General features: G+C 46.5%; 1 protein-coding gene across 11 annotated transcripts in view; it reads right to left on the bottom strand.

Moving 5' to 3' along the window:
- LOC135264125 (roundabout homolog 2-like) overlaps positions 1–24,464 on the bottom strand; it is a 168,346-nt gene that overhangs the window by 64,160 nt on the left and 79,722 nt on the right. For 10 of the 11 annotated variants that reach the window (XM_064352798.1, XM_064352799.1, XM_064352800.1 and 7 more), the window contains one exon: positions 16,576–16,902. In XM_064352798.1, the coding sequence (XP_064208868.1) occupies positions 16,576–16,902 (327 nt within the window). Of the gene's footprint in view, positions 1–16,575; positions 16,903–24,464 lie in introns of those variants that run through there. The other variant, XM_064352809.1, reaches the window with a different exon arrangement.

Here is a 24,464-nt window from a genome sequence, read left to right as displayed (position 1 = left end):
GAGCATGAGCGTGAGTTCCACAAATCAGAGCAGAGGTACTGGAGCATGAGCGTGAGTTCCACCAATCAGAGCAGAGGTACTGGAGCATGAGCGTGAGTTCCACCAATCAGAGCAGAGGTAGCTGGCGAGTTCACCAATCAGAGCAAGAGTGTTCCACCAATCAGAGCAGAGGTACGGAACATGAGCGTGAGTTCCACAATCAGAGCAAGGTATGGAGCTAGTGCAGAGTTCCACCAATCAGAGCAGATGTATCGGAGCATTAGTTATGGAAGTTTGACCAATCGGAGCAGAGTTACCAGAGCAATAGCCCAGGAGTTTGACCAATCAGAGCAGAGGTACCGGAGCATGAGAGCGAGTGTTCTGCTCAATCTGTGGTCCTTCTGGAACAGCTGGGGGGTGACGGGAAAAACCCGGGTCCCTGGCAGTGTTTATCCAGCCTTCTGTGCCCCCCCCCAGTCCACCCCACCCCACCCCACCCGACTGTGCCTCCCCCCCCCCCCCCCCAGGCAGACTGGAGCGGCATGCTGGGGCTGTCAGACTGCCAGGCATGCGGGTGGCCTTACCCTGCCTCCACTACCGCCTGCCAAGCCAGGCCTAATCCACCAACCCTCCCCTCCCATCTGTGTGTGTGTGTGTGTGTGTGTGTGTGTGCCTATGTCTGCCTGCCTGTGTGTGTGTCTGTGTCTGCTGTGTGCGCGTCTGCCTGCCTGCCTGTGTGTGCGAGTATGTGTGTGCGTGTGTGTGTGTATGTGTCTGCCTGCCTGCCTGTGTGTGCGAGTATGTGTGTGTATGTGTGTGTGTGTGTGTGCGTGTGCGTGTTAATGTGTAAACCTGTGTATGTGAATGTGTAAACCTTAATAACCGAAGCGAGGCACTAATTGAGCACTGGAATGAGATGGTGTTTAGCGTGGGCTGGAGTCTGTTACTCTGCTGGTCACATGGGGAGGGGGGAGGAGGGTAGCTTGGCACATGGTGTAAAAAAAAAATCCTTGTTGCCGGGGACGACGGTGGACTGACAGATAGTGGGAGGTTAAGGCCAAAGTGCTGCTTGCGACCAAAAGCCCAGTGATGTCATCAAACAATCAAACAAAAAGCAGTGCAGTGACTCTGTGAACCATTTACAAGAGAGAGAGAGAGAGAGAGAGAGCATGTGAGAGACAGCATGCAAGAGAAAGACAAAGAAATAAAAGAGTAATTACATGTGTGTGAGAGAGAAAAATGACATGTGAGAGAGAGAGAAAGCTAGCAAAAATACAGTGAGAGTGACTGTGTGAGAGCGAGTGAGAGAAAGAGAACTGCGTGAGAGAGACAGAGTGCTTGTGTGGATGCGTGATGGAGAACCAGAGGCAGAGAGAGATTATGTGTTTCTGACTGGTCCCCAGAGAGGCTTCCCACAGATGGTGTGAAAGCTGAGTTTGGTGTCATTATTGTTCAAACTGGGAACTATTCAATAACGAGTTTGTTTGTTGTGCATAATGAGGACTGAGTTTGGTTATTATTCATACTGAGGACCGTGTAATAACTGAGTTTAGGTACAGTATTAACAGTGAGTATTATTTAATACTGTACCTAAAACACCTTAAACTCTATTTACTGCGTGTGAATACAGCTACCCAAATAATCCTTTTAAGATTCTGGTTGTTGATAGTTGTGAAAATGTTCTATGATTTTTTTCTGGTCGATACATCATGGTGGTCACTGCACTGACATCAGTTGAGACAGCGGTAACCAACTCTGTTCCTGGAGATCTATCGCCCGGTAGGTTTTCACTCCAATCCCAAAAAAGCACATCTCATTCAACAGCTTGAGATCTTGTTGAGCTGCTAATTAGTAGAGACAGGTGTGCCAATTTAAGAGTGAAATGAAAACCTACAGGAAGATAGATCTCTAGGAACAGCGTTGGTTACAACTGAGTTGAGAGAACTTGTGTCCTCCAGATGCTGTTTGTGTGTGTGAGTGTGCGTGTGTGTTTGTGTGTGTGTGAGTGTGTGCACGCGTGTGATTTAAATGAGTAATCTCATTTGAACATTTGTTCAAATAACTGTAATGCTTTCTTTATGGTCTCTAAAGAAGAGTAATTAAAAAAAGGGTGTGATTAAAAATGCATCCAACACCCACATCCAATACCTTTCATAAACAAATAAAAATTATTTATCGGCCATAATCATAAAATCAAATGGGAGAGCTTCTCGAGACCTTGCACGAAACACGCTGCGGAAGACAAAAACATTATTAAAGGCAGCTGTTTATTTCCTCAAACACTTTCCTTTAGCAGATAGATATTACCACTCAGGGTATGAGAGAGAGAGAGAGAGAGAGAGAGAGAGAGAGAGAGAGAGTGATCTTTAGAGCACCACCGCCTCAGATGCAGCCTGTCTCTAATGAGCATGTCACCAGCAGGATGGATTCTACGTCGCTTGACTGTTTCTCCAGTAGCTTACATCTGTCAAATGGCCACACGTGTGTGTGTGTGTGTGTGTGCGTGTGTGTGAGTGTGTGTGAGTGTGTGTGTGAGTGTGAGTGTGTGTGTGTGTGTGTGTGTGTGTGTGGAGTGTGTGTGTGTGTGTGTGTGTGTGTGTGTGTGAGTGTACGTATGTGTGTGCGTTGTGTGTGTGTGTGTGTGAGTGTGAGGTGTGAGTGATGTGTGTGTGTGTGTGTGTGTGAGTGTACGTAAGTGTGTGTGTGTGTGTGTGTGTGTGTAGGAGAAGTGCACACACTTTTTCTCTTTCATATACAGATGCAAAAAACAAGCACATACACATTCTCTCTCAAATTCAAATTCAAATTACACACATAGACTTGTACAGAAAATAAGGAAGCATCGTCTTCGATTAATTACCAGACATTCTCTCTGTCTCACACACACACACACACAAACACACACACTGGGACTCACACAGGCATACATGGTCATGCACGGGCACACACACACACACACACACACACACACACAAGCACACACATGCATGTATGGTCGGGCATGTGTGCGCAAACAGTCTCCAGACAAAGGATTATAAAACTGGAAAACAGATTTAGAGATTTACAGAAAAAGGCAGATGTGTAGCACAGGATTATATAGCGGCCTTGCTGGCTTGGTGTCCGTGAGACACAGACGTGGAGAGATCAGCTGACCAGCGCAGATACGGTTACAGCATTTATTTAACCCTTTAAGGTCGCAGATAAGTGATCAGAATGCTCTTAACTGAACATTCTAATGCTGATGTCACAATCACTGCTGCCAACTGAATGCAGTGGAGTTCCAGAACACTGACTAAGAATTTTGAAGAAAAATCAATTCCAAAATACCTACTCTTCAAAGGGTTAAACGGAGAATCATTCTGTGTCCTCTTCCGACACATTTTCTAAGAAAGCTACCAGCTCGAAGCAGCAGCCAGATCCCTGGAAGATTAATTTACAGCAGTCACTTTTGAATAAAATCATAAAGATGGCAATTATCTTCCCATCAATATTAAATAATGCCTACCCTTCAGCCAATTTACATTTTCAATTTTTTATAAAATATTGAAATATTAATCATGAAGGTAAAAAAATAAAAAATAAATAAAAAAACACGGCACATCAGTCTGGCTTCACACCCAATCGGAACATGAGAAATGACCGGCAGGCACTGTGATTGGCCCGTTGCGTAACTGAGCGAGCAGGACCATCACAGACCGGCGGTGACGGGCGTTTCAATTGAACATTCGAGGGGGGCGTGAGGGGGGCACGGGGGCACCCTGTCCCGCATCGGAGACGGGCATTAGTCACGCACCCCGGCGGACCGAAAGGGCGGGGGGGGGGGGCGTCTCGAATGAACGCGCTTTAACTGATGGCGGGAAAAAGGCGCGTAACTCACACTGCGGTGACAGGTCTGTGGGAGACATTACTGAGAGTTATTTACGCCCTTTATCTGTGACATGCATTACGCTTTACACACTACACTTTACATTTTACACTTTACACTTTACACTTTACACACACACATACACACATACACACGCGCGCACACACACGTACTGTACATACATACGGATAGACACACATGCACATATATACACACACACACACACGCGCACGCACGCACACACACACACACACTCACGCGCAGAGACACACACACACACACACACACACACGTGAGCACGTACACACACACACACACACATATATGCGCAGACACACACACACACGCACAGAGGCATTGTCTCAGACTGATTAATTACCAGGCATTCTCAGGACTAAGCAGAAACCATTAATTGCCGCAGTCTGCAACATGCCCTTCTGTTACCATGCCGACAGGCAGCTCATGGGCCCCCTGGCTCCGCCCTCCCTGCAGCTCACGGGCCTGTGGCCCCGCCCACCCGCCCGCAGGTGCGCCGGCCACCAGGTGAGTCCGTAAACGCTAATTCAGCGAAACGATGGACTAATCAGCCGATTCCCCCCCTGCCTGCTCTCTTCTCCCAGGCCAGCAGTTCAGTTTGCCGTCTCTGTGAGAGTGTGTGTTTGTGCTGAACACACAGCCAGGGGAAAACTATTTCCAAATGGGTAAATGGACTCATGATATGGCGCTTTATCCAGCGCTTACATGATGCCTCTCATTCGCCAAGCAGTAGGTGGGTTAGGTGTCTTGCTCAAGGACACTGACATGCCCAGGGCGCGGTTTGAACCGGCAACCCTCCGACTGCCAGACAATGGGTCTTACCTCCTGAGCTATGTCGCCCTATTTCCACTCCTCCAGATGGACGGACCTGAACACCCGCACAGACCCGGTCTCTAGAGCAGGGCTGCCCAGCCCCGTTCCTGGAGACCGAACATCCTGTAGGTTTTAATTTCAGCCCTAATATGGTACCAGATTCTACTAATTAGCAGCTCAATGAGATCTCTAGCTGTTGAGTGTGGTGGGCTTTGTTAGCGTTGGAGTGTAAACCTACGGGACGGTAGACCTCCAGGAGCAGGGTTGGGCAGCCCTGCTCTAGCTGTTGAGTGAGGTGGGCTTTGTTAGGGTTGGAGTGTAAACCTACGGGACGGTAGACCTCCAGGAGCAGGGTTGGGCAGCCCTGCTCTAGCTGTTGAGTGAGGTGTGCTTTGTTAGGGTTGGAGTGTAAACCTACGGGACGGTAGACCTCCAGGAGCAGGGTTGGGCAGCCCTGCTCTAGCTGTTGAGTGAGGTGTGCTTTGTTAGGGTTGGAGTGTAAACCTACGGGACGGTAGACCTCCAGGAGCAGGGTTGGGCAGCCCTGCTCTAGCTGTTGAGTGAGGTGTGCTTTGTAGGTTTGAATTGTAAACCTAAGACGGTGACCAGGGTCAGTTGGGCAGCCTGCTCTAGCTGTTGAGTGTGGTGTGCTTTGTTAGGTTGGAGTGTAAACCTACGGGACGGCAGACCTCCAGGAGCAGGGTTGGGCAGCCCTGCTCTAGTTGTTGAATGAGGTGGCTTTGTTAGGGTTGGAGTGTAAACCTACAGGACGGTAGACTCCAGGACAGGGTGGGCAGCCTGCTCTAGCTGTTGAGTGAGCTTGTAGGGTTGAGGACCACGGGACGGCAGACCCGAGCGGCGGAGCCAGGCAGGGCCGTGGGGAGCGGCAGAAGGGAGCCGGCGCACAGCGTGGGAGCGCAGCAGGGAGCCGCGTGACCAGGGATTGTGAGGCTCAGAGCCAACACTCAGCCACAAAGAGGGGGGTTTGCGTGGAGAGAAGTGTTTCTGTCCTTCTGCACGTTAGCGACAAAGCTGCCGGTCCCACCCCCCCCCCCCCCCGCGGTGAGATACGGGGCTCCAGGCACGCAGACATGGGGCGGGGGGGGCAGCGGGGGCACAGGGGGGGCACGGTCACGGTCCCGGCCCCAATCCCCACACGCTCCATCGAAAACAAAAATTTCTGCAAAATAGGTCATCTTTCCACTGGCTGCATTACACACACAAAAAAATCCATCTACACCCAGCGAGGGAGAAAACCACTGTAAATTAACTTTAATTGACTTTCATTGGATGGATGGTTCTGGAATCACGGGGGTTCTGTGTGGGTGGGTGGGTGGTGTGGGGGGGGGTCAGTGATGTGAGCAGGTGTTTGATCTACACCCTCTACCCCCCATCTCCTTTAATTTAGTTGAACAATAAAACCACCCCCCCCCCCCATATGAACAAAGCCGAATCTCACCTCTGCATTAAGATGATTCACAGTCATTTTAAAAGGGGGGTTGGGGGGGGGGGTGGAAATACATCACTTAATTGATTAAGCACAGCTGAGTGTTTGCCTGTGTGAGAGGCCCCATCCGCGAGTGAGCCTGGTTTACGCCCGACATAGATCACCCAGGCGTCGAGTCCACCCCCAACAGCCCAGCCAGTAATGATATAATAACTTAAACCAATGAGTCCATTTGCGTGTCTTTCTGTCAGTTTCCACGGTAACCTCTGACACACAGCCCACGCAGTGAGGACTTTACCACACATTACACAGACATTTAAAAAAAAGAAATTTAACACACATCGCTCATGGGTAAGGGACACTAACGCACATTGCGCACACACACACACACACACACACACACACACACACACACCCGAAAAGCCATCGCTACACATTAAACAAAGATAAGAGCCTTTAACACACACATTACAAACAGATAAAAACATTTAACACACACAACTCAGGGATAGGAGATGCTAACTGACATCACACACACACAGCCGAGAGCTTTCACTGCATGTCACTCAATAACGCCAGACTTTAACACACACAGATAAGGACATTTAACACAAACTACTCTGGGGTTATGAGAGACACATCACACTTAGCAAAGACGCCCTTTACACACAGCAGGATTAAGAGGGCCTTCACCACAAAGAGATGGTAAATAATAAATAAGAACTACACCTGCAGGAATATTCCCATTGATGGTATTATTAACAAGTTGTTTTTTTTCGGTTTGAATCACTTTCTCATCACATTGTGGACAGAGGGGGGAGGAAAGTCAAACACTATAGTGCAGGGGAGGTGGGGGGGAGGGGGGGGGGGCAAATGGCCAATGTGGGTGCAGGTTTCTGTTTTAGTCCAGCACTAAGACACCTGGTTCTACTTATCGACGTTTTGACCGAAGACCGTGATTAGTTAATCAGCTGAATGAGACATGGTACATAGTGCTGGGCTAAAACACAGACCTGCACCCACAATCGGCCCCTTTTCGGATAAGAGTGGACCCCCGCCCCCCGCCCCCAGACCGATCCTTCCTCAGATCACTTCGGGCTCCACCATGAGCCGCCATTTTAAATGAACATCCGCGTACCCAGCAGTGCCATATTTACCCTTTCCATTCCGCTCCGGGCTGAGCGGCGACGTATGGGCCCTGCCTCCTGTGTGATACGTGCGCTCCCATTGGCCAGGTGCTCGTTACATCACCCGTTCCCGTGGTAATCGAGGCGCAGCCCGCCGCAATTAGCTCAGCGGCTACGGCTAATTAGCGCCGCCATCGGATCGGATCGCCGCTCGCCAGGAAACGGGGCGGGGCGGGGCGGGGCGTGTGTGTGTGTGTGTGTGTGTGTGTGTGCATGTGGCGCAAACGGCCGCGAGTGCGCCTCCACTCTCCAGAGATGGGCCGTCCCAGTTCGCATCAGAGGAGAAACGGGGGGCGGGGGGGACGGGGGGGGAGTACTTAGCTCGCTTTTGCCTCGATGCGTGCAGGGAATTATTTACAGCTTGATGGTTTTAATGTTCCACCTATGTCTCACGTTTCCTTACATACACACACACACACACACACACACACACAGAGGCTCAGATGCGCTCACCCACACATAATTTAACTGCGCCTGGGCCTTATGAAAGATGCATGATTGATGGATGAAGGGGCTGAGAGGGATGATGGAATAAACAGACAGATAAACAGAGAGATAAACAGAAATGAACAGAGGGAGAGAGCATCTGCAGACTTGATCTTGTCCAAGGGAGAAACGAGTCGCTTTGTCCTCACAGCAACACAGAGCCCCGAATCTCACATTCTGAACCCTCACCCCCCCACCCCCAAACCCCAAAGAACCCCCCAAACCCCAAACCCCAAAGAACCACCCCCCCCCTCCAATGGGAGTGGTCCCCTCCTCTTCGCCTCCCAGTCTAAGAACCAAGTCACAGGTGTAAAAGCCCTCTGCCACCTCAAGAAGCTGTCACAAGTCACCACGGCAACCGGAGTCAAGTTCAATGACCTCTGTGACCTTTGGTCACGTGACCGAAAACAGAGCGTGAGCTCTCAGGGAGAAAGGGGACTGGTGTTGGGGAGGGTGGGGGAGGGGGAGGTGCTGGCGGTCAGTAAGGCGCCATGGTCGGCCCTGTGTCACCACACCAGGGAGATGACCAAATGACGACATCCCAGAATGCACTGGGCAGGGTCGGGGGGGGAAGGGGGCATCAGGGTCGACAGACCGCTGTCAGACTGAGGGAGAGTGGCGGCGAACAGGCGTGAATATTCCCCACGCCACTGTCACCAACAGGGCTGCTGACATCAGCAGAACAGGGAGGAACTTCCTCACAAAGACTGCTGAAATTTTTACAGCAGAGATTCGGGTTAAGAGCCTCGCTCGAGAGTACCTAAAAGCGCAAGCATCTGAGGCACAAGCTCAGGTCGCAGTCACAGTCCCAGAATGCACTGGGGGTACACTGTCAGAGTGAGAGGGCCTGAGTGATGGGACGTTACTTTTTTTACATTTTTTATTATTTATTTGTGTGACAGATGCGTTCATCCAGAGAAACTTACACAGCTTGCATTCTTACACTCTCTATAGGCACAGCAGGGTAATTACCGAAGCAGCTCAGGTCAGGTGACTTAGCTCAAGGGTAAAACAGCAGTGCTCCACCTGGGATTTGAACCTACATCCTCTTGAGTTACAAGCCCTAACCAGTGCCCTACAACGGACCCCTGACTGAGGGCACTGCCCATGCTGTGTACACCATGGCGGGGTATTTCCTGCAGAGAGAACTCTGAGGCAGCCATCTTGATGGAATTCGGTTCTGCCTCCAAATGGCACAAAATTACTTATGTTATTATACCGAAGTGAAATATCTCTGAACTAAGTTTTGTACTACCGTTACTATTTTGTGACATGCTGTTTGTGCTGTACTTGTTCTAATAAAGATTTATATTGCTTGTCCGATCGCCTGTGTAATGGTGTTCAGTTCACTACCGAGCTGTTTGTTTTCATCGCTGATAAAAACTACCCACACATTTTTAAATCAGCTGATATATCTTAAGTAGGCTTGTCGCGATGTCCGTCAATACATTTTGTAATTACAATGAACAACTAAAATAAACGTGCATCTGCAGTTTCAACATTGAATATCCAAATATGTGCTTGCTAACAAGCTAGCTGTCTAAAATGTAATTTGCTAATCATAACATAACATATAGCTCGCTAACTGATTTTATGACATTCCAAGTTCCAGCGCACACCAAACTACGGAGGAAGAGGTCTGCATGCTATTTCGCCGAGGCTCTCAACCAGGCGAACGTTTCCCTGCTCCTGTTTACAACCTGAGGCACTTCTCCAAAGCGCGCAAAGAGTACAGATGAGCTGCTTAAACTCTGAATAACTCGCGATGTCGGTGTTTGAGGTGCTTGGCTAAGTTAGCTAGCTAGATGCGTTTCCTCTTTCAGTTTAAAATGAGCAATGACAGTGTTTCCAAACGTGTTTTTGACAATGTTGTCTTGATTATATAACCAAGGGCAAAGTATTCACACACATGAATTATTATTTCTCAAAGAGTGGTAGAGCCTATGTTTGGTGGAACTGTCATGGCAGGCGCACTTCCGCTAGCCATCTTTCCCGAATATATACATTCAATTCTGAATATATAACTTCAATTCTGAATATATAAGTACAATTCCCGAATATATAAATTCAATTTCCGAATATATAACTTCAACTCTGAATATATAAATTACAATTCTGAATATATAAATTCAATTCTGGATATATAAGTACAATTCCCGAATATATAAATTCAATTTCCGAATATATAACTTCAATTCTGAATATATAAATTACAATTCCCGAATATATAAATTCAATTTCCGAATATATAACTTCAATTCTGAATATATAAATTACAATTCTGAATATATAAATTCAATTCTGGATATATAAGTACAATTCCCGAATATATAAATTCAATTTCCGAATATATAACTTCAATTCTGAATATATAAATTACAATTCTGAATATATAAATTCAATTCTGGATATATAAGTACAATTCCCGAATATATAAATTCAATTTCCGAATATATAACTTCAATTCTGAATATATAAATTACAATTCTGAATATATAAATTCAATTCTGGATATATAAGTACAATTCCCGAATATATAAATTCAATTTCCGAATATATAACTTCAATTCTGAATATATAAATTACAATTCCGAATATATATATAACTCGGTTTATAATCAGGCATATCACAAGACAGCCGTTTTTACTTTTTTAATAATTTCTTTTTTTTTCTTCATGGGCTACTGAGTGAGAAAAACAAGTTTAACATTAGCATCAGTAAAATTTGACAGTACAATCAAGGATAAGCAAACAAAAACGTTAAATTATTTAAATTTGAATGAGGCAATAATTCGGACTTCATTAAGGGGTCCTTATTTTCTTGGTATTAGGACCTTTCAAGTAGGGGCACCAAATTTCACAGGGAATGGCCGGTTGTAAACAGGAGCAGGGAAACGTTCGCCTGGTTGAGAGCCTCGGCGAAATAGCATGCAGACCTCTTCCTCCGTAGTTTGGTGTGCGCTGGAACTTGGAATGTCATAAAATCAGTTAGCGAGCTATATGTTATGTTATGATTAGCAAATTACGTTTTAGCCAGCTAGCTTGTTAGCAAGCACATATTTGGATATTCAATGTTGAAACTGCAGATGCACGTTTATTTTAGTTGTTAATTGTAATTACAAAATGTATTGACGGACATCGCGACAAGCCTACTTAAGATAGGGTAAACGTCCCTATTAAGCCCACGTACCATATAAGCCCACTTGCAACTTCTGAGTCAAATAAAAAAAAACTATATCATCATTTTTTGCTGTGTGATGTTTTTTCGAATGAAGCTGCTTGTTACGTAAATGACACTTTTTATTGTAAGTCAATCACATTTGTCGATATTGAGTTATCGAAGCATATGTGTGGCATGTGCCTGCTGATCCCAGAAGTTGCAAAAAAACTTAGGTGATTTTGGTACCCTCAGAAAATAACATTTTTTGTATATTTCTACTCCTGTTTTTGGAAAGTACTCACTTGTTATCAAAATTTAAGTGATTAGTGTTTTGAATGAGACATATGTTAGAATATTACCTGAATTAGAAATATTGTGTCTTTTGAAATCAAAATATGAGTTTTAGCACGCTAGCAAACAGACCACAGGCTGCATCAATACAGTAGCTACATAGTATGGTTCATTGCAATGACATAAAGCATGATAAGAATGTATAGTTTATATTTTTGTATGCAGTTTATATTATTATACTGTTAAATAGACAATAAATGTGTATGTTTATCTTTATTTATTTTTTAATTATCATTTTTATCTGGTGGGCTTAAAGGGGACTCTAGCAAAAAAATCACACTGTCTGAGGTGGATGTAAATGAGTATAGCTAATTACTTCTCTACATGATCAATTTATACTTTTCATATTATGTTAGTGCACCATATATAGATTTATTTCATATAGTTGTTTTTTAATGTCATGTGAGTAGAATCAAATATTCTGTCTTTTAACCATAAATTCACTGATGTTCCCTTTAAGCCCACCTGTTCCCATTAAGCCCACTTCACTGTGTTTCAATGGGGATTTTCTCCCTTTTGACCTTTGAACCATTTTCCTCCCTCATTTTGATCTCACCTGATGAATCAGCTCCATAATTCAGATAATTAATACCCATATTTAAATATCAGTGATATTGCATAGGTCAATTAATTCTGGATAGGCCTGTGTTCTATCTTAACATTAGCAATAATTTTTTAATCTTTACTTTTCAAATGAGTTTTAGTTTAAGATGACTAAATCACTGCAGTATCTGCCTCCAGCTGAGCCCTGAGGAGAGACAGAAAGCCTGCCAGCTCTGACAGATCAGAGACTGACTGACTGAGCACCAGACACATACATACACATATACAGACACACATACACACAAACACATACACACAGACACACTCTCACACACACACCCTTACACCCTCACACACCCTCACACTCACACACACGCACACGCACACGCACACACACTCACACGCACACTCTCTCCAGTAAGTTAAGAGCCTCTCATCCAGGATGAGGGGTGTAGTGAAGTGTTACTCCGACGCCCCCCAGGAAAGAGGCAATATCAGTAAATCACCCCACATCTCAGAGCGGATCAATACCCAGCACCGGCATCACACTCAAACTCCCATCCCACGGTGTGGCCCGATCGATCAGACAGAGGCCGGGGATGAATGCGAGACAGAGTCCACACGGTGTGTGAGACAGAGAATCCAACCGCACGTGCGTGTGTGAGACAGAGAATCCAACCGCACGTGCGTGTGTGAGACAGAGAATCCAACCGCACGTGCGTGTGTGAGACAGAGAATCCAACCACACGTGCGTGTGTGAGACAGAGAATCCAACCACACGCGTGTGTGAGACAGAGAATCCAACCACACGTGCGTGTGTGTATGTGACAGAATGCTGGGCCCAGAGACATTGGCAAACAGAGTACAAAGTACCATAAAAGCTACATAACACTGTCATAGGCATGACATAGCACCTGTCTTAACCAGACGTGACAGTGCATTGCAGCTTATGACTTATGAAGTCATATATAATGTGATGTAAGGCATGTGATGCCTTTTACTGCAGAGATTTGAGTGTTACAAAGTGATCGCTGCATATATCATGACAGTGTTATGACACCCGCTTCGAGCTGCAATACCAGCTGTCATAGCTGGTTATAAAAGGTGTTATATCATGCTTACGACATGGTAATACCCCCATGCCTGCCCCTTGTTTTGTGAGCAGAGTTCACGCATTTCTCTGTGCAGTCCCTGGTGGGGGGGGCGGTGGCTCGTTATTGCCCTGCAAAGGGGGGGGGGGGATTAGGGGCGGTGGCTGTGGCGGTTTGGCACGAGCCTGCTGTTTCCCAGAGTCGTTCTTTTTCTCCTGTAAATGAAATCTGAGAGAAGGAGCCAGAGAGCAGTGCCAAACACCCTCACTCTCACACTCACCACCTCCCCCTCAACCCCCCCCCTTCCTCCCGGTGCTCCCTCGCCACAGCAACCCCCCCTCCCCCCCCCAAATACACATTTATCTGGGGAGGGGGGGCAGGGGACAGGAGCGATGCGGGAAGAGTCATAGCACATAAAGGAAGGGAATATTACTGAGGGAAAGCGCAGCGCGGGGGCGTGAGCTGTGTGAAGAATACACCCCCGACAGGGAGGAGCGGTGAGATCCGGAGGAGAGAGAGAGACGCCCTGAAGTGGTTTTATTTTCACACACACACACACACACACACACACACACTTACTCACTCACACACGCACAACCATCCTCACCGGCATCCTGATGAACCGCCTTTCATACTTTCCGCAGCGACGAGAAAAATGTGCCGACGAGGCCACTTTAGCCGGACCTACTTCACACGCCGGGCATTGATACCGCTTCCCCAGGTGCCGGTGAACAGTCAACGCCATCTCAACCAATCAGAATAGAGCACTGCAACCAATCCACGGTACGGCTCACACTGAACAGCAAGGCTGTTAAGGGAGGCTTACAGTTGTTCTAGCTCTGGCTTCTGACATTAGCGATGCACTATTGCTGATGACTCCGCCCATTTGAGTAATCTACTGACTCCGCCCATCTGAGTAACCTACCTCAGAGGTGAAAGGCTTCTTCCAACCGGGCTAACGGCTAATTAATTAACATTAACAAATGACAACATTTTAGGAGGAAAACCACCAGTACCTTTAATTTAAGTGAATTTTAATCAGTTTAATCTTACTAGAATTAAAAAGGCAAAATCACATGTAATGGGAAAAAAAAGAATAATTTATTAGAAAAAAATGATATGTAATTTAATTATCTAGTCTTTCAGCTCGTTTGAACTCCTCTCATGTTTCTGTGCACTCTCTCCTGGGCAATTACCGACTGACTGAAGAACATCAACTTGAGAGATTGTCGAGGATTTTAAATCCAATCATTACAATCAAAATTCTTTGTCTTCCTCCTCCTCCTCCTCCTCTCTCTCTCTCTCTCTCTCTCTGCTGACACTCAGACCTTTGACTTCTGACCTTGACGTGCACAGAAACAATCAACTCCCCCATTTAAACCACCCCCCTGGAGCCCCCCCACCCTCCCACCCCGCCCCCCAATCACACAGCCCCTGTGAGGCGGATCAGCCAGAACAATAAGAATAATCTAGAGCTCATCAATTTTTCATCTGCTCTCAAAGCCCTCGTCTCCAAAGATCAATAAATCAGGGCGCAGCCCCACAGTGAACACCTGGGGGGTCGAGGGCAGTGGTACTGCACGCCCCCCCCCCCCCCTTATGCACCCCAACCCCCATCTCCAATCTCCCTATAATCATTTTACCACAACGCCCACACACGTATGCACACTCGAACATATACGCGCACACACACACAAACAAACGCACATAGACACACACTCACCTACACACACAGATATACACATAAACACACATGCACCCATGCACATACACATGCACACACACACACACTCACACACTCACACACTCACACACAAACACACACACACACACATACACACAGTCCTCTCCTCCTTCCTTCTGTACAGACATTAAACACATTAAAGTCCCAGGTAAGGTAAATTTCTAAAGTCTTCGAAAGACTGCACCGGCCCCTGTTCTGAGGTCATGTGACTCTGCCACTGCGACTCATGTTCCTAAACCCCCCCACCGTGAGGATTTGGGAGAGACAGGTCACCGTGGTGACCCCAAGCAGCTCAGCTTCAAAAGGCAGGCCGTGGTATCAGGTGCTGCTCTGAGGCAGATAACCCTCACCCTCCCTCTCTTTCCCTCTTTCTCTCTCTCTCTCTCGCTATCCCTCTCTGTCTCTTCCTCCTCTCTGTCTCTATTTCTTTACTTTCGTAAATAAGTACAACAACGCATTAAATCATTAAAACATAAAATACTTAAAAAATACATAAACTATTTTGACTACCGTATATTCCGAAGAATAACTAATGTATTGCAGTAGATTTTTCAATATATGCCAATATATTTCTCTAGCACACTCAATTCACTCCCGAAACAGCATCGCAGTACATAGATTTTCAAATTTAATCAGCCACCAACCCCTCCCACAAACCAAACCGCCATTAAATCAGCTTCTGCCCCAAACACAGAAGCGCGTTCCTTCATCGAACTAGGACCCAAAAACAAAGAAGAAGAAGTTCACAAAGAGATGCCTCGCATTTGCCATCAGGGGAAATAAACCCTTCGAATCCAGCAGGCTCACAAACCGTCCTCTTCAGCAAACTTTCCAGGGTCTGTATTTAATCCACATTAGTCCTTAATTTTGATTTGAGGTTAAATGATTGCAAGTTAAGCTTTTTTTTCCTCTCTCTTAACAAACAACAGTTGGCGAGTTAATCTTTCTGATCACTGAGCACACCAAACTGTAAGAGTGGAGATAAAACTCTAACATTCGCATTTCACTTGGATCCAGGAGGTATGGATAAACTTTTGATTGAATCCAAGACTGTAATTTTTTTTTGTTTAACTGTTTATCCTTCATTCACAGGGCTGAAAAATCAAATCACACAAAGATTGCATCTCATTTTTGGAAAGAGGACCTCATCAATGGAGAGGCATGTCTGAATGCCCTTGTTAAGAATATAAGAACGTAAAATTACATAATGAGGAGAACAGACCATTCAGCCCGTCTAGAACAAAAGAATATAAGAATACATATTAAAGAGCACAGGCCATTCAGCCCATTTTGGCTTCTCATTTATCTAGTCTAGGGAGTATCCAGCACTGTATCAAGCTAGGTTCATCACCGCAACTACATGACCTGCAAGATATTCCACACACTGACAACTCTCTGTGTAAAGTAATACTTCCTTCCACGTGACATTTACCCTTAGCTAATTTCCACCAATCTCCACTTGTTCTACTGACAGAACTCAACCTGAAAAACCAAAGCCCCATTTTCATGTTTTTTTATGCCTGTAAACTTTTACATACCTGTTACCAATTCTTTTATACTTTTTTTCATAAGTTGTTACTTAAAACTTCTCAAGAGCTTTGTCTTTCCATGTTTTATGTGTGGTGCCCAAGTGTTGCTTGACAAAGGTGTTGTATTGAAAGAGTGTGTATGAATCACAACTTTGATTTATACTCGGTGCCTTTTGCTAAATACCACAGCATTAGACGGCATTGAAAATGACAGGAAGATGGAGTACAGCAGTGACATTATGACGTCACAGTGACATTCTGGCATTATGACATCACAGTGACATTCTGGCATTGTGACCTCACAGTGACATTCTGGCATTGTGACCTCAGGAGTAAGAACTCACGTGCTACTTCCAGCGAGGCGTTGTGGCTGACCGCCTCCCCCAGGTAGTTGCGGGCGATGCAGACGTAGTTCCCGTCATCCGGCTTGCTCCGCCTCCCGTGGACGATGCGCAGGAAGAAGAGGGAGCCGCTGGGGAGGAGCATGCGGTGGGAGCGGGGGTTGTCCCGGTCCGTCTCCACCCGCTCCCCGTCCTTGTACCACTCCACGGTGGGGGTGGGGCGCCCCTCCGCCTTGCAGTTGAGGGTGGCCGGCTCCCCCTTGGACACGATCAGGTCGGAGGGGTGCTCCACAATCCGGGGAGGGGAGTCCTCCTGGCGTACACGGGACCCTGAGGGGAGGGGGGAGGGTGCAGCAGTAAGGCACAAAGTCTACTGACACCACAGCCCCAACGGGGAACAGCAATGATCCCAGGATACCCCGTCCTGGAGGTTTGGCCCTCATGTGAAATCACACTCACTTCTGAACACCTGAGTGTGTGTGCTCTCCCTCTCTCACCTTCAAACTGTGGGTAATTCTCTTTCCTTTGAAGGCCAAGGCAGTGACACTTAGTAGGACTACCAAAGAAGTTTTACAAACCCATATACAGAACATGCAAAGTATGAAAATTCATAATAATAATATCAAGGTAAGCAGAAATGATAACTAACAAAATATCTTTTCAAATAACATTTCTCTCTCAGATTTATCATCACCAAATGCATCGTCTGTCAGCACGTCTGTCAGTAAGAATTCAACACAAGAGTGACTAGAATTTGGCTGCCGTGGGCCTTCACAGATCTGGAGCATCACAGAATGCCTAATCCTTGCGCCTACATCTCCCACAATCCCCGGATAAGCTGTGGCTGCATGCCCAGACACAGCAATCAAATTACACAGAATCTAATTTGTATTACAGTCTTGTCAATTTTTCAGATGCCAGATGCCTCTAAATTTGTTCTTTTCCGAGGCACACATGAAGGAACAAGGAAGGCTTGTGATTGGTCACTGTCTCCTTGGATACACCCCCCTGAGCAGGTAAAAGGTTAAGTGCAACCAATGACGACGCAGTACGTGACACAGCATAGCTCTGATTGGCCAGTTCATATTACGCCCGAGATGCCCCCCTTGTTCGCACCACTTAAACCCCTGCCTACATAACTGGACTAATTATCAGACTTAATGAGCACAGGTAAGCAGGTAAGCACAGGTAAGCAGGCGCTGGAGGTGTCGAAAAGAGAAAAGAACGATAAGAGGAAAAAGTTACGTGGAAGTGTCAGGGAAAAGCTAGGGAGCCTGTAGGGGTTGCAGGTTCAAATATCTGCAGGGGGAAGACTGGCACCAGGTTTCAGCATAATAAAGTATAATACATGGTTCTTGATATTAAGACCAGAGATTCATGTCCCCAAGAGGACACAAAAATCAACTGTGGGGTCTTAGGGGGTTAAAAACAGTGAAAACATGTGATCTGTACCTCTCTGGCTTTGAATGAATTTGCATTCGTATGCAGATATGAAGCAGAACAAATCTCTCTCACTTTCTTTCTCCCAACCATCCATCTCTTCTTCTATCTCTCGACCGTTCCTTTGTTTATAAATCGCTCTCCATAATCTCTCTATAATTTTTCACTTTTCTTTTTCACTCTTTCTTTTATCTCCCATTCCCTGAATCGCTCTCCACCCATCGATCTCTTTCTCTTCTGCTTTCTCTCTTTCCCAGGGCTGATATCTCTGCCAACCCGCCATCGACAGGAACACATCCATCATCGCGTTGTCGGAGGGGAAGCGGGGGGCAGACAGGAAGAGGGGAAGACAGGAAGATAGCGGGAGGGAATGTCGAGGAAGGCCTGCTCGAAGGCGAGACAGCTGGCTCACTACTCACAACACATACAGCACACACACACACACACACACTCACACATACTCACACACACACACACACACACACACACACACACATACTATACACACACACTACACACACTATACACACACACACACACACACACTATACACACACATACTCACACACACTATACACACACACACACACACACGCACACACACTATACACACACACACACACTCTATACACACTATACACACACTATACACACACACACACACACACACACACATGCACATGCACACACACACGATACACACGTACACAGACATTACACACACACACACACACACACACACTCACTCTTCATCCTCATCCTTTAAGTGCTGTCACATAAAATTATCATAATGTTGACATAACATCACAGTGAAAAATAATGTATGGTTTAATTAATCATGTTCCCTCTCTCCCGTCCCAGACAGAAGGCCAGGCTGAAGGGTTGGGCAGCGCCCTTCCATCTCCGTGAGAACGGAATGAGGAATTCAAATATACTGTTGTTCCCCCACAATAACGTGCGTCTATTTTTGGCGTGTGCTCTGTGTCGATTGTGTTTACGTACACGCCCATCTTCAGTGAGACATACTGGCCCATTAGCCTGAGAGCATCACACAGTCATTACACAGGAGCTTTGGCTGCAGGGACCCATTGGCTTCTCATGGTGAAACTGAAGGAACCTGATAATGTTGCTGCAAATATGAAATGAACATTTACTGCATGCGCAAGCCAGGGGCAGGGTTTGCTTACTCCTCCATAGCAGAGCATCTTAATTATGACACACGGCAACATAACACATACGCGTAATATTTCATTTAGATATGATTCACTCTGGAGAATTTTCATCGTTGGATTTATGGTATTTTATCACCTCCCACGTCCTGTTTGTTTTTCTCTTACAGCTGTCATCCTCTTCTCTCTCACTCTCCTTCCATCCCTTCCTCTCCCTCACTCTTTCCCTCCCTCCTTCCATCTCTCCTTCACTCTCACTCCCTGATCTCTCCCTCCCTTCATTCTCTCTCTTTCCACATCTGCCTTCCTCTCTCCCTACAAATTTCCTTATTGGCTGTTAATAAATTTGCTGATATTTCCAAAAAGCAAACAGTAATAAATATAAATATCAACAGAGATAAATAATTACAGAAGAATATATTCACGACAACAAAAATAATTAGAATATCTTCTCTCTGTGTTCCTCTGTCTATCTCTCCCTCTTTCCAAATCTCTCTCTCTCTTCCTCTCCCTCCCTCCCTCCTTCTGCCTCTCTCTCCCTATCTCTCTCTTCCTCTCTCTGTAATTTATTGGCACCTGGGGGCTAGGTAAAGTGGAACAGGAGGTTTTGGGTTTGCCTGTTTTATGCTTGTTGACTTGGGTAAGTGGTAAAGAGATGCGGAAATGCATATTGCATGCAATTGTTTTGATTTTTTTGTTTGTTTTTGTGTCTTTATTTTTTACCTGTGTTTACTGGTAGCACTTTATTGTATGTGGATTATATCGAATTTGACTAATCAGTGTGCCAATAAAGATGTGTTACACCTAAAAAAATCTCTGTCTCTTTCTCCTTCTCCCCTCTCTCTCTCCCCCCATTAGCTGAAGCACCCCCCCTTCCCCGTCCTCCCACCCCCACCCCCCACCCCCCACCCGCCTCACACGCCCCTTTCCCCCAAAATGAATCCCTCAGAACACGGCTGGGGGGGCAAGGCCAGCTGTGTGGGCCAGATAAAATGAACCACAGAGCTCAGTGCACTGAAGTGTACACACACAAAAACACACACACACACAAAAACACATACACACACTCATGTGCACATGCACAAACATACACACACATGCATGCATGCATGCACACACACACACACACACCATACGCACACAAGTGCACGCGCAGGCACAGACACACACACTCACACACACCCCAACTGGATTCCAGTCCACAAGTATGACACCTCAGAATAACACACAGGCGTCTCGCTCCACATCATCGATCGCTATGAACTCCTCTGAACAAGGCCGTTACCAGGGAACCGGCTGAAGGAGGCCCGTCCCTCGCCGGGCCTGGGACAAACCCAGCAGTGGGTTGGGTCAACCAACCAAAACTGCTTCGCCTTCTCACCATCAGCGGGTTGGGTCAACCAACCAAAACTGCTTCGCCTTCTCACCATCAGCGGGTTGGGTCAACCTACCAAAACCACTTCGCCTTCTCACCATCAGCTACACAATCACTCGCCAAGAGTCACGGTGGGACAAGGTAGGGAATAAATGCTAATTCACTACTCGAAAACTACAGACAATATTAAAAGATCAATCAATTCATCAGTATTTTTTTTTTAAACGTATTTTCAGCAAAATTCTGAACAATATGTTTGAACCATATGTTTGAGACATTACAATCCCCTCAAACAACTGGGGTTCCGATGAGAACCCGTCCAATGACTGTCAGTATCCCCCCCCCAATCCCCCTCCGTTTCCGTGGTAGCAGAACCAGACTGGACCACCTTCTGCATGAGTCTGCAAATGTCACTGGTTGCGCTTCACTGGGGTCCAGCCAGGCATGGAGAAACATGCTAAACCCCTCCCCCCCAATGCCTCCACCAATCCCGTGATAGAATCACCCTCAATCTCACAGCCAGGCATAGTGAAACACGCTAAACCCCTCCCCCCCAATGCCTCCACCAATCCCGCGACAGATACACCCTCAATCTCACAGCCAGGCATGGAGAAACATGCTAAACCCCTCCAATGCCTCCACCAATCCCACGACAGATTCACCCTCAATCTCACAGCCAGGCATGGAGAAACATGCTAAACCCCCCCCAATGCCTCCACCAATCCCGTGACAGAATCACCCTCAATCTCACAGCCAGGCATAGTGAAACATGCTAAACCCCTCCCCCAATGCCTCCACCAATCCCACGACAGAATCACCCTCAATCTCACAGCCAGGCATAGTGAAACATGCTAAACCCCTCCCCCCAATGCCTCCACCAATCCCACGACAGATTCACCCTCAATCTCGCAGCATCATCATTAAATATTTCCCCAAAAATATATACAGTGATTGCATATCAAGCCTGGTCAGGGACCACCAACAGCTGCTGACTGTACCTTCAAGTTTTCAACAGTCCCTGTTGAAAACCCCAGGTCTATAGAGTATGACCCTTCCAGGCAGGGTCACAGGAGAGGTAACACTCACAGAGATTCTGCCCTCTGGTCCAGTCATTTTAAATATAAATAGACTGAGCTCTTTTTTTTCTAGTCCTTTGTGTTAGAAAACAGAGGTAGTGTGCCAAAACGTTTCAGTCTCAAGCCTGACCCTAAAAAGGCACTGAATGTGGATCTTCTAGGCAGGAGATGAAATGGTTATGTAAAAAAAAATTTTAAAAAGGTTTTTAACACTTTAACCCTTTAGACACCAGTACAAAGTGCTGCAGATTACTGGCAGTTTTAACACATATTTCCCCCGGTATGAGTCAGCAGGAGAGGTCTCACACATGGTTTAACGGCTGGGCTTTTAGGCACCCGATCGACCGGGAAAATGCCTCAAACCGCTCTTCGAGGAACGCTCCCCCGCGAAGGTCAGCCTTCACGCCGAAAACCGCCACTTTCGAAGCTTCGCACTCGGCGGGAACATACAGCAAACCTGAGAGGCGACCAATCAAACACGAGCAAGCGAGCGCATCTTGAGTCTCGATCTTCGAGCACTTTCACGGTGCACTTGTACCTTCACCTTGATGTAACCGCTGTTTATCGTTTCTCTTGTAATCACACCTCTCTTTCAGCTTAAGACTTAACTTTACTGACTAACCGACTGACTTAACTTTACTTTTCCCATAATTTTACTGACGAAGCCAATGTGGAACAAGAGGAGTACATGTATCCACAATTTTAAAATAACGTAGACTGAAATGCACACAATTTTGCGATGCAAATAAAAATAATTTTATATATCGCCTAACTTAACTGAGGAAAACTGGCAATATTTGATGGCGTTGAGTATCTTGTGACTTAATCCTTGTATATTTAATCAAGGAAGATGAAAACAAGTCAAGACAAACATTCAGTTTAAGGGGAAGTTCTTAATGTAATGGAATGGAATGCAATGCAATGAGCGTTTGCTTATGTCTGATTTGTTGAGTGTCAGATGCTGCTGAGGGAAGACGCAGCTGATTGGTCCATGGCTCCAGCCTTCTTCCTCCATAATATCCACCTGAACCGAACGTCCTTCGCACCGCTCGCTAGACGCTGGGCCGCGGTGACAGATGACAAGATTGAAAATGCGCGAAACACAATAAACGTTTCCCCGACGGCGGGCAGGCCAGAGCAATCACATTTGCTGAGGAGCGTTACGACGCCTCTCGCCCGGTGACCTCAGCTTGTCCCATCACTCACAGTTTAATCTCCAGCTTACTGTGCTCAGCGTCCCACTGCCAAGGTCTAGTCCATTCAGACTGTCACTCTGAAACCCACTACTGCAAGCCTACTGCGCTACGAGCCCTGAGCCAGGTCACAGTGCACACACACAGGTACACGCACACACACATACACACAGGTACACACACACACACACACACACACACAGGTACACGCACACACACACACACACACACACACAGGTACACGCGCACACACACACACAGGTACACACACAGGTACACGCACACACACACACACACACACACACACACACACACAGGTACACACATGCACAGTCCACACACACAGGTACACACAGGTACACACACACATACATGCACGCACACACACGCACACACTCACATGCACACACACATCCACACACACACACACTCACCCTCATAAACACTCTCTCTCTCACACACACATTTTATCTCACTCTACCCCACAAGCATCTCCTTCTCACATTGCTCTTCTCCCCCCTTGTTCCCTCTCTCTTTCTCTATCATCTTTCCAGTAGAATCCCCCTCTCCTCTCCTCCCCATATAATCCTCTTTCTCTCTCTACGCTCTCTATCAGAATTTCAGTTTTTCTGTTTCAGTGCACTGTATGGCATGACATAACACCATCATCTCTCTCTCCTTCTTTTTTCTCTCTCCCCCACCCTTATGTTCCCTCTCTTCTTCTCTCTCCAACATTCCCTCTTCTCTCTCTCTCTCTGTCTCACTTCACCAATTTCCCTCTCAACCTGTTCTCTGAAATATACCTCTTTCAAAATATTCAATATAGCAGTTAGAGAGAGAGAGAGAGACGGAGAGAAAGGGAGGGAGGGAGGGAAAGAGAGGGCTTTCACATTCTCAGACAAATATGAATAAACGCTAATGTCAGATTTTAAGATCTGAGTTGGCCTATAGAGGATTGAGCTAGGTACCCGGTGTTTCCCACTCATAGAGGCTCAAGCACTCCAAATTTTTTGCTTGGTTTCGCAATTCACCACACCTACTGCCACCGCCTAAATGCCTAAACAGTTTGAACTGTCCTCACTGGCTTTCCGTAGGTGTCACCTGTTTGATGCCAAAGTCTTCAATTTATGGTGGTCACTTTGACCCAAAGAAAATATCAGGAAGTGCAGGGTGCTGGAACCCAATCAATTACGCGTGTCTTCAAACTGACATAGATTTCATCAGGAAGAATCCAACTGTTAAATCAGTCACCATAAATCATTTGTTGCCTACAGTCTAAAATAAAAACATTCCATTCACAAGGTTCTCTCTCAGTTTCATTTATATAAGCTGCTCCAAAGTACACCAGTATACATTGTCTGTTTTTCTAGTGGTGCCGAACGGGAATTAAATTTGACCACGGGGGTAACGGACTACCGCCTGCAGAGGGTTCAGCAGACGGGGCAGCCGCGCGCCGACCCCATGCTTGCTCTCGCGCATCTTTTCTGACCAGCGCTTCCCGGTCAGGACAAAACTGGCTAAGACCGCTAAGGTCCACTCAGGACCAGAGGTCACGGTCACAGCAGAACTGGTGACGGCTACTTCTTGACCGCCAGGCAGAACGTGCCGATGCGTCAGAGCATCTAAAGGAATGTTACGT

The sequence above is a fragment of the Anguilla rostrata genome, chromosome 9 (assembly GCF_018555375.3).
Source record: "Anguilla rostrata isolate EN2019 chromosome 9, ASM1855537v3, whole genome shotgun sequence".
NCBI classification, from domain to species: domain Eukaryota; kingdom Metazoa; phylum Chordata; class Actinopteri; order Anguilliformes; family Anguillidae; genus Anguilla; species Anguilla rostrata.
The sequence above is the reverse complement of the archived record's forward strand: the minus strand, read 5'-3'. Positions and strand labels throughout refer to the sequence as shown.